General features: G+C 34.6%; 2 protein-coding genes across 2 annotated transcripts; both read left to right on the top strand.

The window, feature by feature from the left end:
- Nucleotides 1-4,267: 4,267 nt before the first annotated feature.
- LOC125875920 (putative chloride channel-like protein CLC-g) lies at nt 4,268-12,360 on the top strand. Its single transcript, XM_049556986.1, has 8 exons — nt 4,268-4,783; nt 5,531-5,731; nt 6,155-6,332; nt 7,584-7,846; nt 9,670-9,939; nt 10,043-11,171; nt 11,728-11,898; nt 12,286-12,360. Exons 1-7 carry the CDS (start codon nt 4,599-4,601, stop codon nt 11,860-11,862), a joined length of 2,361 nt encoding a protein of 786 aa, XP_049412943.1. The 5' UTR covers nt 4,268-4,598; the 3' UTR covers nt 11,863-11,898; nt 12,286-12,360.
- Nucleotides 12,361-13,795: 1,435 nt separating this feature from the next.
- LOC125875928 (uncharacterized) lies at nt 13,796-15,325 on the top strand. The gene has a single exon (XM_049556995.1). It carries the CDS (start codon nt 14,026-14,028, stop codon nt 15,229-15,231), a length of 1,206 nt encoding a protein of 401 aa, XP_049412952.1. The 5' UTR covers nt 13,796-14,025; the 3' UTR covers nt 15,232-15,325.
- The last annotated feature ends 2,339 nt before the right edge of the window (nt 15,326-17,664 follow it).

Below are 17,664 nucleotides of genomic sequence, written 5' to 3'. Positions count from 1 at the left end.
AAATGAGAAAAGAGTAACCACTTCCCTTTTTCCAAAATTCCATCTCCTCAAGAAATTTCCTACCTATGGTTGTATCTCTTTTCCAAAAATGGTAAATTGTCAAAGATTGGGACAAAACTTCATAATATTAAGAAGGTTATGATAACATATGTAGCAACGAAAAGAGATATTTGATGGCAATAGATACATTCAACGATAATTGAGTTAATATTATTGTATTTAGAGTCGTTAAAGATTTTATTAACGTTTGTATATAGTGTTGGCTATAAATCCTCATATTATATTATTGTCGCTAAATATAATGTGTAGCGACCATTATATTATTGTAACTAAATAATTATGGAGAAATCCTTTATTTATTGTCGTAAACACATGTGTAGTGTACATTTGCATATGTGGATAATTTTGTGTAGTACTTGTTGAAATGGTTTACTCTTATAGCCAACACATTACACATTGTTATATCTCCATTTTTTTAATTGATAAAATTATCAAGAAAGTGTTTAAAATTATAAGTCATTTTAGTACTATGATATTAGTTAAAATTCAACGAAGAAATACAATCAATAAAAATTAATATTATCGATTCCAACTTATATTTAAAATTAGGACATAGTTAATGTTGTTATTCATGCTAGGTAATAGGTTTGGGGGGGGGGGGGGGGGGGATTGTTTGTTTTGTTTTATGTTGAAGAAGTGGTATTATTTTATGATAAGAGCTAATCAAAAGAAAATGTGAAGCATGGGTCCTATAAAGCTTTTTGTGATATTTAAAATGTATTAAGAAATGAAAAACATATTTTAAATTAACACATAACAAGAAAATAGGACAAATAGCTTGAAATTAGAAAAGGGGCTCCTAAGAGACTGCTCAAGTTGCCTATAAATTATTTTGGGTCATGCCTACTCGAAATTGCTAAGAGACATGTACATAAGACAATACTTTTTAAAAAAATACTTGATCTCGATTTTTATGTCAAAATATATTATTTATCTCGATTAAATAATCAAATATTCTAAAAGAACAAATATTTTATTTTTTGATAACTTGAAGCTCGATCTGCTAGTTATCTTTGATTGAAATCCTCAAAATATTCTAAAAGATTCTTTTAAAAAAATGAATTTTGTAAGTGGAGAATGACGAATTTTACCATGAGCTTATTGGATCATTAGTCACAAGTGGATAATCAAGCTGGCCATCTAATATACAAAACTAAAATAAAATATATAGTTGGGATATTTACACAATTATTTGTTTATTAGCCTTTTCTACTTGGAAAAGGTATCATTCATATGATGACTAGGAATGCTACTTGCGTAAGATATTGTCTAACATCGGTTCATGCAATAATAATAATAAATACTAGGCAATATTCTCACACAATTATTCGATATCTATATTAGTGAAATATTCAAATTTAGCATTAAACTCGAAAAATTAATCTAAAACATGCAAGTTTGTGGGGATAAGGACTAAGGTGATTGAATGAATTGATAATTGTCATTAGCTCGTTCACCAGCTACAAACATAAAAATTAATGACTGATCAATTTTGTAATAGTTATCTTATTTAGCGAAAAGGTTGAATATGACAATTTGTAGTATGTCAACTTCTTTCTCAAATATTAATAAAAATATCGAAATAAGTGACTTGTAAATAGAAAAAGAAGAGGAGATAAGAAGCAACGAATATTTATGATATTCAGAAAAAATTATGTCCTCATATATTCTAATCACCTACCTATCATAAACTCACTCAAAATGCTTTTTCCTATAATAATGGAGCCCATTTCAAAAACATGTACTCCAACAAAGATTCTCAACTTTCTCATCACATTGATAAGAATTAAAACATAACTTCTTATCATAAAAATATAGTAAACTAAAAGAAATTATTAAAAAATAATCTTTTAATAATAAACTATTTAGTAGTTAGTCTAAATATATATAATTTTTGTAGTGGTAATGCCCTTCTTTCTTTCACCATGAGTATTAATTAAAATCTTACAAATGACCATTGGGGTTGTTGAGAAAACATAGATGGTGATATAAGGAATAAGAAATTTATAAAACCTAACCTAAAATTTATAAAATTTAGAGTGACTATATAGTATTTGTTAAAAAGTAGTGTATATATATTTTCGTCATCTAATAAGTGATACATATTTATCTTTTTTTGTTAACGAATTTATATTTACTGAACTAAAAGGAAACCAAATCCTAAAACTGATTTTTTAAATTTAAAAATATTACGTAACTTTAAAAAATTACCTCACATTTTTTTTTATTCTTTACTCCTACCTAACCTAAATGAGAAAAAACTAATTCCTCTCCTAGTCATAAAATGATTTGGATAGAATACGAATAGAAAAACCAACAAGGGTTGTGGTGGAATGGTAAGTACTTCTTCATCCTTGATTAAAGTGTCTCAGGTTTGAGTCCTCTTGGGTACGGAGTTGCCTTTGTTAGGGAGTGTTTTATCCCCTAATGTGGGACTTTTTGGTGCGAATCCAAATTTAATCGGGCTCCAATAAAAGTACCAAACACCGAATGTGAAATCAAAAAAAGAATACGAATAGAAGAGGAATCAATTTTTTTTAGTTGGGTTGGGTCTATAGGGGTAAAAAAATGTGTGAGATAATTTTTGAAACCCACATGACATTTTTTAAATTAAAAAATCAATTTTAAAATTATTATTTTTAAAATTTAGTATGTTAACGAAAAGGATAAATATGCACTACTATTTATTGGATGATGATATATATATGTATTATTTGTTGGATGATGAGGATATACATGTATGATTTTTTCTAAAGAGGAAGTATATCCCCTCTAAATCACAAAGTTAAAGAATATATTTATCCCTTTTTATATAAATAAGTAAAAATATAAAAGTTGAACTGGATTTTAGTTATCAAGAAACTTTATTTAGTTCTAATTATTCTATTTTTTCATAAGAAATTGAAATAAACTGGGGTACCAAAATCAATGTCGGTTTCAAAAATAATTAACTAACCTTGTCTCATATATCCGTCGTTAATCCTTTGTCTTTATTGTTTAATAAAACTTTAGTCCAAATTCATTTTTATTTTAATAAATTCATCAATTAATTTAATTAGATAATTAACAAGAGGAAATGACCAACTTAACTTTAGATGTTACTCAATTATGTATTAATCCAAACACTTAGTATACATATCAAATAATATTAAATAGAAATACAAAATATAACTATAAAACTACTGAATTATGCTCAATTCGTAAAATTAATACAAAATCAAAACTTTATTTACAAGTTGTTAAAAGGAAACTTCCCCATTTAGGAAATTTTCGTCTTTGTTATCACAAAAATGCAAATAAGAAATTTCCCTAATGTGTAGCACATAATTCTGTAGGAGTTTTTTTTATTTTTATGTAGCACAAATAAGAAATCATTCAAATATAAATGTATCATGTATATTGTTTATTTTATATTCGAAAATAACATAGATTTTTAAAATAATCAAATATTATACATATATAAAGGGACAAAATACACATATTTAAGTTAATTGAAGATTAAGTTCTTATTTATTTGCACTCAATAAAGATTCAAATTTGAATGGTGCAAAACCTTATGTCATTAAACCTTAAGATTTAAGTATTTATTTGATCTAAATAGATTTTAATTATTAGGATTTTGAAGAAAATTATAATATCATTAAGAATTTTTTTTAGATGGATAGTTTTGACCATCACTCTATCCACAATCATTTGCCACTATCACTAACCATATCCGTGTTTACAATTACAACCACAATTGTCAACACCTATTAGTGTCGCCAACCACCGATTACATTTGCTATCACAACCACTATCACTATGGATCACTACTTACCATTTCTATCATTATAAATAAATTCACTATCACTATCACTATCATTACCGTTAACGTCGCCAAGTTCACCGTCATTTATCTATCAATCAATATATCCTTTCTACTATCCATCATAACCATCACCTTCGCCAACTACCACCAACACATCATCAACCCCCAGTCCACCACAATCAACGCAAACAAACTTAATCACCAATAACCACCATTATCAGCCACTATCGGGCAATATATCCTTACTACCATCCATATTAACCATCATAATTATCACCTTCGCCAACTAACACCAACAAATCATCAATCGTCACAATTAACTCAATCAACTACTAACATCAACTAATTTCACCATTTTAATCACCAAGAATAACTATCATCACGCCAGTCACTACAACAACAACTACCTCCACCATCACAATAATCACCACCACCATTACTCGTCACTAACACCAACCATTATCATCACTACAACCATAAATCATTCCTACCATCATTAACAAACAAAAATATTTCATTTTTCTCATCAAATAATAATTTTATTTTATTATATTTATATATATTTTTTTATTGTTTAATTATAAATTTAAATTAGATATCTTAAATCTTTTTTGGGAACTCAAATATTCAATCCTTATAACTCCTCCTCTTCTTCTTCATCAATGTGTAGTAACTGCCATCAAATAACCAGCTCCTTTTGAACTCCCCACCCCTACCCCCACCCCTATCAATGTCCGTACTAATCTCTCCAGCTCTTCTCAATGGTTCATCGGCGCCGGCGCCGGAGACGGAGGAAGACGAGGAGTCGCTAACTCATCCACTGCTTAACAGCCTCTCTCGATCAACATCGAACAACACTTCTCAGGTCGCTATCGTCGGCTCTAGTGTCTCCCCTATTGAAAGCCTCGACTACGAGTACGTCTCTCCTTTTCTCTGTTCCTATTATTTGTGTATACGTTGTAATGTATTGTTTAATTTGCAGTAAATTAATAGTAACGGAGTTCGGTATGAAGATGAAGTCCTTCATTATTTGGTCTTAGAAATGGAATTTTTTTGATGCTCTGAGAGAGAATTCAACTGTTTCTATACAGAAGCATATAATTCATGATAATGGTTATTCTACTGTGTCTATCGATTTTTTAGGGGTAGAGAGTTTTGTGCTTAGAAAATCTCGGGATTTAAGTAATCATCTGGTGCTTCGTAAGAGATTTCACTAAGAGAATATGGGAGATAGGAAAGAACACTAAGAGATTTCACAAAATAGAGAAAAAAAATCAGTATTTACCTGATAAGTCCATGAATTAGCTGAAGACTCATCCATATTCTTTGGTAAGTCCGAGGCTAGTAGGAAAAATTAGATCAGAATTTTGATACTTTTGATGATTATTGTATTCGAGCAAATATATGAGAGTGTTTACATTAAAGTATTGTTGGGTGAAAAAAACCCCGGAAAGGTAGAAAGATATGCTTGGAAGCTTGGAGTTAAACATGATAAAGAGTGTGTACAATTCCTTTTTCTTTCTAGTTTTGAAGTTCCTGGAAGGAGATTTTGGTTTTGAGTTCGGTATATTTTTGGTTGGAAAATGTTTCCTTGTTCTTTCCCTTTCTCTGATTAGATTGGCAAATAAAAGAAGCCTAATAATGGTGTTTGCCTGGTTGAAGAATCATGGAGAATGATTATTTCAAGCAAGATTGGAGGCGTGGAGAGAAGATTCAAATATTGCAGTACGTATCCATGAAATGGATGATGTGCTTTTTCATTGGATTGCTTGTTGGCCTTGTTGGTTTCTGTAACAATCTTGCTGTTGAGAACATTGCTGGAATGAAATTTGTGGTGACTTCTGATCTGATGCGTGCGAGAAGGTATACACTTCTCTTTCATTTTTAGATTTGATGTATAATACCCTCCTACGACTTCGATTGTTGTGTTGAAGTTACTTGAACTAAATAATACAAACTGATATCTGCTGCTATTTCATCTAATTTTTGTTTGAAGTTCTTTTAGTTAAAAGATATAATCAATTGTTTGTGCAATCCTGATTCCTGATATTAAATGTTATTTTTGAGGTTATTGACTGGAATTTTATGGTCATATAAATACATGTATATGTTATGCATATGTTTCTGAGGGTAACTGAACTGTGGAATATGGAAATAACCCTGTTCTGTGTTCTAAATTTGTGGAGTGGAATACTATGATTTCTTTTGTATTAATAAATAGAAAGTACTCCATGTACTTGTATAAATATGTTTTTGAGGTGAATGACTCTTGATATAATGCAACAGGTATACAACGGCTTTTCTTGTATTTGCTTCTTCCAATTTCGGACTGACATTATTTGCGGGTCTAATTACGGCTTTTATCGCACCAGAGGCTGCTGGTTCAGGTATACCTGAAGTTAAGGCTTACTTGAATGGCGTAGATGCACCAGCAATATTTTCTCTGCGGACTCTGTTTGTCAAGGTAACGTGACCTTGAATTGCCTTTTCATATAGATGCCTTTTTTTTTCGTTATCCCAACTTTACATGTTATTTACTAATGTTCAGTTCTAGTGTTGGTGGTGTATTTATGTGTTTGGGAACGATTGCATGAATTAAGGATTATGTAATTGCGTGGTTGATCAATTAATGTGATATGTGGATTGCCTTTCATACTACATAAGTGAGCTCATAGAGGATTTCTTTTTTTTGGGGGGTGGGGGTAGGGGGTTACTTTTATTTTCATTTTATAAGGTGAGGCAGATTCTGGTTTATGGAACCTCCTTGAGGTAGGGGTAAGGTCTGGATACACTCTATCCTCCCTAGACCCCACTTTGTGGGACTACATTGGGTATGTTGTTGTTGGACGCTCTTAAATGATTTTGGATAAGCTTGAAGTTCTTACGAGTTACGAGGTTCAGATTATAGATCAACTGGTTTGGACACAAAGCACCTTTAAAATGTGAAAAATCTAGAGCTCCCTAAGAAACACTCAGGCTTTACTGTTATTTCCAAGATATCAAGTGAAGCTAGACCTGTTTGTTATTTGAAAGAGAATCCTGTGCATGCTTAACCTAGTGATACATACATTTTTTCCTCCTCATCCTAGTGCTTCATAAATGCTCACTAGACAATGCTTGGAAGCAGCTTGATCTCCAACCTCTGACATAAGCTCTTATATTTGTTCCATGTCAAAACATTTGGTTCTTCTAACTTTAGTTTCAACTAACTTCTAAAAGTTGTCTAGAAATCTTGTCCATTCGTAGTCCAGAACAGACTTAAACTGCAGCTAACAGTGCTGTTTTAAACTGTTCATAACATTTGGGAGGTGTTCTACCTGGGGTTGTGGTGAAGTTATGAATTATGAGCTTTTAAATCTGCAAAATCAATCAATTAACTATTTGTTTCCTATAGAAGATACTTCCTTTTCAATTTAACCATGGGCTTGTCTACAGTTTGTGCATGGATATTTGAATCTTCCATAGTGTTTATGATCATCTTATCTCACGTCTGTGAATAGTTGATAAAACATTTTTTGAGTTTTGTCTCTTTTTTTCCCTAGGTAGAGGTAAGGTTTGGTTTACACTCTACCCTTCCTAGACCCTACTTGTGGGAATATATTCGGTATGTTGTCGTTGCATCATATTTTGTGTCTGTCTTTCCTCTATTTCTCTGTTTCGAAGGCCTAGTGCAACATGTTAGAGTAAGAGCCTTACTTGAAACTTTAATGAACAGATTGTTGGCAGCATTTCTGCAGTATCAGGATCTCTGGTAATCGGAAAAGCAGGCCCCATGGTTCATACTGGTGCTTGCATTGCAGCACTAATAGGTCAAGGCGGGTCACAGAAGTATGGATTAACTTGGAAATGGCTGAAGTATTTTAAAAACGATAGAGATCGACGAGATCTTGTAACATGTGGATCAGCTGCTGGGATGGCTGCTGCTTTCCGAGCTCCTGTTGGCGGTCTGTTGTTTGCTCTCGAAGAAATGGCATCTTGGTATATCTAAAACAAATGAACATGCTTTAGGCTGATTCTTGGTAAACAAACAGGTTTTCGGAAGATAATAGCCCTTATCGCTATATCTGTGTTAGTAAGATGATAGTAGATATTCTCTCTCAGATGGTTGATACTATGCACAACTCAACAACAACATACCAATTGTATTCCCATGAGTTGGGTCTAGGGAGGGTAAGATGTACGCAAACCTTACCCCTACTATTGTGGGGTAGAGAGGTTGTTTCCGATAGACCCTTGGCTCAAAGGAAGTGTACTCAGAGCAAAATTGAAGGAAATAACGATTGTAAAAATAGCAAGATAAACAAAGCAAATGAAGCAACAGGTAGTAGTAAAAATAGAGAATAAGATACTAAGTGAATACATAAGATTACTTATTAAGGAGAAGATGAGACGAGGAGACTAGACCCCTGCCTCTGCCATGTAAAAGTACCATAACACTCAGCCACCTACTACATTTCTACCCTAATCCATGACCTCCGTACTTTCCTATATACGGTCATGTCCTCAACAAGGTGAAGGTGTGATATACCCTTTCTAATCACCTCCTCCCATTATTTCCTAGGCCTACCTCTACCTCTCCTAAAACCTGCTATAGCCAAACTCTCACACCATCTTACTGGTTCTTTTGTGCACCTCCTCTTCACATGCCCGAACCACCTCAACCTCGCTTTCCTTATCTTGTCTGCCAAGGAGGCCACTTCCACCTTGTCCTGTGTAACTTCATTCCTAAACCTATCCCTTCTAGTATGCCCGCACATTACGCACAACATTGATATTGAAATTGACTTCACTGTCCAACAGGGACTTTTTGGATTGCCTTATAATTGGTGGCTTTGCACTTCCTCTTGTAAGTTATAATTTGTCTTTAAAGGATGGAATATCTAAAGCAGTTATTGTAGTCCAACAAAAAATGTGGTGCATGGACTACTGAATTGTCAGGTTGGCTCTTGGGAGAGGATTTGGTCTTGCAAGATAGCCTATATGTTGACTGTTGATGAATGAAGATTATGAGAGAGAGAGAAGCTTTAATTATTACTCCCTCTTTTCCATATTAATTGAATTTTTGAGGCTTTTTTCATTGTTCAAAATAATTGAAAGTTTCTTCCGGTACTTGAAATATGCTCCTTTTATTTATATTTAATTTTATCTTTCTCAATTTTTTTGATATTTAGTTTCATGTTTTTTTTTAACATCTTCTGTGGCTTTAGATATTTGTTAGCAAGTGTTGCCTTAAATCCAAGGCCAAAAGCATATTGTTGAAGTGATTGATGCTGTCGTTTAATCATTAATGTATTTTGACCATAAGTTGTGATATTTTTATATTCAGCTCCCAAGTGGAGACACTATCAATGATCTCTGAAAGACGATTAGGCAATGGGGATGGTCCAAACTCGCTTTTGATTTTCTTGAATCGTATTTCGTTCAACATACTTAAGAGGAGATAGTTTTGCCTGAGCTGATTTTGCTGGACGTGAACTTCCTGTAAAGTTGAGTCTTAATGGGTGTCTAAATGGTAAAGGAATGGTCTATCAAAGGAACATTTATTCATAAGTAGTTATGTGTGGACTTAAGTGAGTAAGGTTTTCTTCCCATGGGATAGATGGCTATGCCAAGTCAGCTTTTGGAGATTAAACAATTTGAAAGTTTCCTTTATCAGGTCTCTCATCTCTTATATATCGCACATACGGTAGTAGATTGATGTGATGTATACTGAAATATGGATTTGTTTGGTGTGATTAAAAAGGATGCTGTAGTTTTCCTTTCTGTTTTTTGACATTGTACGCACTTCCTTTGTATTGCAGGTGGAGAAGTGCTCTATTGTGGAGAGCCTTTTTTACTACGGCTGTGGTTGCAATTGTCCTTCGTGCTTTGATTGATGTTTGCTTGAGTGGGAAATGTGGACTCTTTGGTAAAGGAGGTCTCATAATGTTCGATGTCATGTCAGCTAACGTTGCATATCAGATCTGGGATGTGCCTCCTGTTCTTTTGCTAGCAGTTATTGGAGGCATATGGGCAAGTTTGTACAACTTTTTACAGGATAAGGTTCTGCGGATTTATAACAGAATTAACGAGTATGATCTCACTTTGGCTTTTAGATTTTCATATATTCCTTTCCTTTTCACGGCATGATAAAGTTAATGTTTTTATGTGGCTTCTTTTTCATTTTCTTTTTAGGAGAAGAGCTGCTTACAAAATAGTTCTGGCTCTTACAGTCTCCATTTTTACATCTTGTCTTCTTTTTGGATTACCATGGTTGGCACCTTGCCGCCCTTGCCCTTCAGATACATCAGAACCTTGCCCCACAATTGGACGGAATGGTAACTATAAGAAGTTTCAGTGTCCTCCAGGTCACTACAATGATCTTGCCAGTTTATTTTTTAACACGAATGATGATGCCATCAAGAACCTTTTCAGCAAGAACACTGATGCCGAGTTTCACCCTTTCTCAATGCTGATTTTCTTTATCACCTGTTTTTTCCTGAGCATCTTTAGTTATGGGATAGTCGCACCTGCAGGTCTCTTTGTGCCTGTCATTGTGACAGGTGCGGCTTATGGTCGTTTTATTGGGATGATGTTTGGTTCGCGCTCAACTCTTAACCATGGCCTATTTGCTGTTTTAGGTTCAGCTTCCTTTCTTGGGGGTTCTATGAGAATGACAGTTTCCTTATGCGTCATTATCCTAGAATTGACTAATGACCTCCTCTTGCTACCTCTAATGATGCTAGTTCTTCTTATCTCCAAAACTGTAGCTGATGCATTTAATGGGAATATATATGACCTCATAATGAGGGCGAAGGGTTTCCCTTACTTGGAACGTCATGCTGAACCTTACTTAAGACAACTATCAGTGAGTGATGTGGTCACAGGTCCACTCCAGTTCTTTAATGGCATTGAGAAAGTTGGTAACATAGTTCATGTTCTCAAAACCACCGGGCATAATGGCTTTCCAGTGGTGGATGAGCCCCCGCATTCCGCAGCACCAGTTCTATTTGGTTTGGTACTCCGTGCACATCTGGTTACATTGCTAAAGAAGAAAGCATTTCTTCAAAATCCTGTACCTGCTGGAGTTGACGCTTTTGAGCAGTTTTCAGCTGATGATTTTGCAAAGAAAGGTTTAGACCATGGAGACAGAGTGGAAGATATACAACTGACAGATGAAGAGATGGATATGTTTATAGATCTGCATCCTTTTTGTAACACTTCGCCTTTCACTGTTGTAGAGACTATGTCCTTGGCGAAGGCTCTGATGCTCTTCCGAGAAGTTGGTTTAAGGCACCTTCTGGTAATACCCAAGGTTTCTGGGGTAAGAACTGTTTCCTCATCTTTTCTGTTTAAAATTCTTTTTCAATGATATACTTAGATGCTGTATCTTATCCCTAAAAGTAATTTAACAGTTGATAAAAGATACATTAACATAACCTGAAGGATAGATTACCCAGCTTTCTGCATGCATGTTTCAGTGCATTTGTGTATGACCTCGCTAATTTTTAATATTCATTCATTCATGAAATCTTTCACCAAAATCTCGTTCTTTTTAGGTATTTGATGTGAAATAAATTGTCCATTATTTTTTTTTATAGACAATCGAATAGGTTCAATGATCAATACCTCTCTGTAAGAGTTAAATTCTTCTGAATCAGCCTTGTGATTTTTGATTTCCCGTTGTCTTGTTTATTTTTACATTTTGAATATCTTCCTGGTTGCATCAACCGATCAACATTCTCATCATCCACTGATGGTGATTAAGTATGAACCGTTCCCTCACAGTTAAATTTTCTTTTGCTCTCCCTATTTCATCTACCATGTTGATTATATTCCATTTGTTTTCCTGATAAATGGTTCTTGTCTCTTGTCTGCAGAGGATACCTGTTGTGGGGATAATTACAAGGCATGATTTCATGCCAGAGCATGTGCTCAGCTTGCATCCATCCTTGGCTAAGAGCAAGTGGAAAAGATTAAGAGTGAAATTACCTCGCGGGGTTAAAATCATTTAGAGACTACATCGACGTTCTAAAATTAGTCCTACTGAGGTATGTGAATAGAGCTGTGTACAACATGACTGCAATATTNCATTCTCCGGCGGTGGTGGGGTGGCTAGCTAGCCGTTGCCCACCCAAATGTTTACGTTGAATTTAGACAGAGGTCAGAGAAAAGTTTCTAGAGAGAAGAAAAGTAAACATACGTTTGCTATAACATGACTGCAATATGCTAGGTAGTAAAGCTCATTCTTCCCTAATATTTCTTGTCAAATTCAAAGATCCTAAGGGTGATTTTGTATTTATTTTTCCCTCGATTAATCAATTCGGTTACAGTTGTTCCGTTCTCGTGAATAAATCTCTTCGTAAACGGAGCTATGAAGTTCCACAGTTTGAGTTTTGATGTTCTGTAATTTTTCCTTGCACTTGCCAGGATGACAGGTTTAACAATCTGTTGAAAATAGAGAAAAGTGCCAATTAGAACAAGGGCAGGACGACTTTCTTTTTTTTTTCTTTCTTTTCTTAAGGCTTTGCCAACTCCGTCACGACCAAATCCCATTGCATGTATTGTTCGTTTTGGCCCAACAGACGTTGCATATTTGTTCCTCGGACTATGTGATTATCGAGATGAAAAAAAATGTGTGTACATGTAACCTTGTGTCATCTTCACTTCTCTCCAATTTTGACGTGAGATTCACCTGAGATGTAATATGCACCCCTCTCGTCCTTCTCGTCGACCTATCCTCCGTCAGTGGGTACAAGCTTCACGTCTGTATACTATCCTTAATCCAACATTGTAGAACTGTTGCTTTTCATATTATGTAGACTGCATTATGCATTTTTACACAAATACATATGGGGTGTGTTAGGTATGAAGGAAACTATAATGTGCCATACCAAATTACCAATTGGAGATTTGATACATTTTGATTGCAAAATGGGTACATAATAAATGTGTATAGAAAACAAATGTCATCCAACTTTATACACACTCAACCTTTCCAAAGTGTAGCTAACACCATTTTATTAGTCCAAGTAAAAAAAATTGTTGTATGATGCACACGTTTGACTTGGACTCTTTTAAAGTTATATTACCTGTCTCGAGAATTTTTAAAATAAAACTATAAAATTAGAATTTGCCTTACTTATTCCATAAATCCGAGAAGTCCCACACATTGGGGGTAAAACGCTCCCTAACAAAGGCGACTCCGTACCCAAGAGGGCTTGAACTCGAGACATCTTGATTAAGGATGAAGAAGTATTTACCACTCCACCACAATCCTTGTTGGTAAAGCAGGTAGCACATTAACATGCTTAGTTATGATTTCAACGGCAAATTGGTCATTTTAATTAAAATGGAATAATATGATTGATCTAAAAAGTTACTGTAGTTGCTTTGTAAAACTTTTTGTCAATGACTAAATTGTCTTTAACTTTCGTTATCATGTATCAACCTTATTACTTTTTGATGTTTTATTTTTAGTCTCGCTTTGTACTTCTATTACATAGTTATTTGTACGTGTTTGGTAAATATGAAAAAAACAGAGGACAAACTATAACCTCTATTTCAAAAAGTAATAGAAATAAAGTTTAACTCAAACGTTTATTCTTTATTTTCGATTTGAATTCCCAATGCGACATTATTGACTTCAGACATGTGAGTCTGAAGTTAGGCTTGACAATCCCCTACTTTTAAGTTTCAAATTTCAAATCGAGATTTTCAACTTTAGTTCCTTTAAGTTTGAAATTGATTCTAAAGCAGCTAAGTATTAAATACTTAAAATTTGGTTATTATTTAAACGATGGTGCTTCAAGCGGCTATTTGTGCAAGTTGTTCTTTACATTGGGCCATCATTTGAATATGAGCAGGCCCAATTATATGAAAACCCAATTAGAGGGCAAATCTGTTATTATCCCTTCACGCCCAGAAAAAAAACACATACATTTTGCTCGACGCCGGCGCCGTCACCGTCACCGTCACCGTCACCGTCACCGTCGCTTCGCCGGGAAAAAATATAAGAATACCGATGATAAAAAAAGACCAAGCGTGAACTATCCGGTACGATAAAGAACTTGAAGGTAATAAAACTGACCAATTTTCAGGTAGGAGAAGAAGCTTACTAAACGCTCTAATGAGCTGATCCAGTTTTCTTCAATCGAAAATTTCTGCTACTAATATCAATGGAAGCATCGCCAATTCTGGTCTGTTCAAAGCTACCTTCCTCGTTCGTCGGCGGGAATGTATCAAAACAACACACTTTTTCTTACAGACCTTTCCACAAACAGTTGGTGAGCAAGTTAAATCTTGGAATACCCAAATCCCACTTGCGTAGTTCCTTATCAATTTCCATCCGTGATGTCAATTCTTCTCCTGTACGGCCATATATTGGTGGGTTTCGATCGTTGTTACTGCCAGTTCAGTGTTCGGGTCCATATTCAAATGCAACAGAAACAGATGGTCCAAAAAGGGTATTTGAAAGCATAAAGGGGTTATCTTTGGAGTCAGTGAAGATGGGTTTTTCCCAATTGACTCCGTTTAAAGTGTTGAAGTGGGGTTTGTTGTTTTCTGTTGCTATTGCTGCGTCCAAATGGACGATGAATGTACTTGTGAATCCATTCTTTTGGATGTATTTTAGTATGACATGGTTATATTGGCCATGGTTGGTGGCCATAAGTCTTGCAAGTTACAGTCTTTATTGCTTAAACAAGCATTTACGTGGGGATGCAAATGTATTTGAGCAATTTGCAGTTGTTACTTCAGCTTTCACTTGGCTTACACTTGTCCCACCAGCACATTTCAATGGTTTTCTTGAAGGCTGGCCTGTTGTGTTCTTTTTGGTGTACCATTATTTCTTTTTCTTGAATGTGAGTATTCGAAAACGTTTGTATGGTGATTACAATCCAAGAGAGCATGACCCCAGATGGGATATCAGCCTACCCGATTGGCAGAAGCTGTTGTTTTGTGTTGGAGTTATGGTTGGTCATTGGCTTGCAGCGTTTGAAGGCCCAGAGCTGCATCTTATCCCTGGTGGATGGAGCAATTTGGGTATTTGGGGTTTGATTGTGATGACATTGTTTATGCAATATCATTCCACATTGTATTTAGCCAAGTACTCAGAGAAGGTGGTTGTGCCTACTGCTGTCGTACAGTTTGGTCCGTACCGGTTTATTCGCCATCCTATTTATGCTTCAACCATGCTCTTGTTTGTTACTTATTGTATTGCTCTTAGGGCGCCTTTGAGTGCTCTCTTCATTGCTGTTGTTTGCTCAGTGTACTATGGGAATAAAGCTAAGTTAGAGGAAAGTTTGATGGTAGAGAACTTTGGTGAGAGATATATGGAGTATGCAAGTAAAGTTAGATACAAGCTTATTCCTTATATTTATTAGTGCAAGACGTTGCGAGTTGCATAATGTTAGTGTAATGTGGAGAAGAGAATGAGAATATGAACACCTCAATTGGCTTTTGTTCTGTTGTTTCAAATGTAGTTTCCTTTTGTTGTTCTTCGTTATTGTGATTTCCTATTTATTAAACTTGTGGGTTACATACTCAAGGCACTTGTATTCACCATGGTGAAGCATTTCTGTATTGCTTGTTTCCATTGTTTAGCAATTCTTCAATAGCTTGACAGAGATAATATCTCCTGTATTAGATTCTGAGGATTTAGGTTATAGTATTCACTATGTTCGTCAGGTTGTGCCTTTATAACATGTCTGATGACTTGAGATAGTTGGCTTTCTCTCCATTGATTTTCTTTAGCAGTACATTTTAACTCAAATAAGTTATCTTTTTCTTGAAACATATATATAAATGGAAGACATTAAGCCAGTGAGTGGCACATCTCATTGTCTGTAAATCCTATTTATCTTTTTTCCTGTATTTTCTGTTTCTTTTTCTCTCGACTTTTCTACTATTCTGGTTACACCTCTTTCTCTAATTAATGCCCAACATCTCCACTTTTCCCCTTCTTCTTTCGTTTCAAGGACACCCTCTCTACATCTTTTTACTCTATCTCATCTCGAAAAGAGTTGTATGGTAGAAATTACTTTTATTGCCACCTGTCTTATTTTAATGGAGGAATATATAGTATGGTAGAAAGAAGTAGAGAGTAACTAGAAAGAAACTTGGCTGTAACATTGAATTTATTTTAGGGAAAAACTCTCCTTAACAAGGATACTTCTTCTCCACAGATTCACTCACAATATACTCCTCGCCACCAAGGTACATTTCCTCTTTCTCTTTTGAGATTCTCATGTTTGGTTGATAACGTTCTCTTAATGTTCTATTTCTCGATTTGCTGCTTGATTTTATGTTAATTGTAGAATCAAAATTGCATTTTTTTGTTAATTTGTCGCCCACTGAATTCTTTGGTTCATTCAATTTCATCCTTTTCGATTTAAAGTCTCACACAGTAACTGTTTAAGCTCAAAATGAAATAAGGTAACTAAGTGTTTGGTCTTTCCATCTGACTTTCTTACGTTACTATCATGCTGGTTCTTGAATTGTATGCTTTTGGTCTTGCATTACTATCATGTTGGTTTTTGAATTGTATGCTTTGGTTGGATATTTTTTGTCAAATTCAAAGAAAAGTGAGGCCTTTTTTCTTTTGCTGTGTTAATATACTTTCAAGTTCCACTGGCTAAGCACTTTTTTCCTTCCAATACTCTCTTTTTCATAGTTGATGTATTTCTGTACTCCTATGAAAATAAACCATCTCTGGTGGTATTCATACTAGGAGTACATTATTTAACCGTATGAATTCTTAATATGTTCTTCAGTATTCATTTAGGTATCAGTCTTTTGCTCTGTTATTGTTAGTAGCAGTTAACACTGATACGAACCTTTTAGTTTTGTGTGTTCAATTTGTTGTGACCATTTATTGTTTCTATTTCATGGCTGTTAAAATTGTCTTATCGGAGAAATTTTGTAGACAAACTTTCTCCTGTTGTTGTAGCAGATTTATTCAAGAAATTTTGTTTCTTTTATTTTGTCGGAACACTAAGGAATCAATATTGAAGGATGATGAGAATTTGGCCTCAAATGGGTAACTTTTGTATCTAAATCTTGTAACGGCGGTTTATTTCATTTTTCTCAGCCATGCCATTTTACAATTGTACTCAGAATATTACTATGTTAACGCAAAGATGTCACTGTTTTCCCAGACTAGCTTCTACTTCAGATATACAAATACAATGATATTTTATCTCGCCTTATGAACTGTTTGTAACGAGTATACACATACAAGGTACTTCTGGGACCATTTCTCCGATATTTAACCTATTGCTTATGTGAATTCTTATGAAAAGTGTCGTTCCATTTTGTCTTGCTTCAACTTATTTTTGTCTGCTATGCATGTCCTGTTGGTCATTTAAACTTATTGTTGGTTTTTGTACGTATGAGGTGCTTTAATAACAAGTGTAATCTATGCCATTGTAATTGGATATTTTGTACTTTTTCGTGTCTACACAAAAAAGAAGTAAGATTGATTATTTCATTAGCCAAATCATCTGATTTATGTTAATGTTCTTAGTATCTTTAGTTTTTACAAGAATTTACCTTTTCAAATTGTTGAGAATGATCATTTGTTAATTTAATGAGGTTATTCATGATCGCACGAACGCGAGCAAGTTAGCTAGGTATCCATGTTTAGATTTTTCTGGATATTTACCCTGCGTATTCTTCCCTTTTGGTAGACTTCTCACTGTTTCCTTGTGACGTGCTATTTTCTTCTTGGTATCTGGAATTGTGGCATTTGAGCCGAGGGTCTTTCGGAAACAACCTCTCTACCTCCACGAGGCAGTGGTAAAGTCTGCATACATTCT

Source organism: Solanum stenotomum, chromosome 9 (assembly GCF_019186545.1).
Source record: "Solanum stenotomum isolate F172 chromosome 9, ASM1918654v1, whole genome shotgun sequence".
NCBI classification, from domain to species: Eukaryota; Viridiplantae; Streptophyta; class Magnoliopsida; order Solanales; family Solanaceae; genus Solanum; species Solanum stenotomum.
The sequence above is the reverse complement of the archived record's forward strand: the minus strand, read 5'-3'. Positions and strand labels throughout refer to the sequence as shown.

Excerpts from the sequence above, each read along its gene's own strand:
- LOC125875928 (XM_049556995.1), top strand. The coding sequence starts at position 14,026 with ATGGAAGCATCGCCAATTCTGGTCTGTTCAAAGCTACCTTCCTCGTTC.
- LOC125875920 (XM_049556986.1), top strand. The coding sequence starts at position 4,599 with ATGTCCGTACTAATCTCTCCAGCTCTTCTCAATGGTTCATCGGCGCCG. Across the intron at positions 7,847-9,669 it reads CTCGAAGAAATGGCATCTTG|GTGGAGAAGTGCTCTATTGT; the intron begins GTATATCTAAAA and ends TTTGTATTGCAG. Across the intron at positions 11,172-11,727 it reads TAATACCCAAGGTTTCTGGG|AGGATACCTGTTGTGGGGAT; the intron begins GTAAGAACTGTT and ends TCTTGTCTGCAG.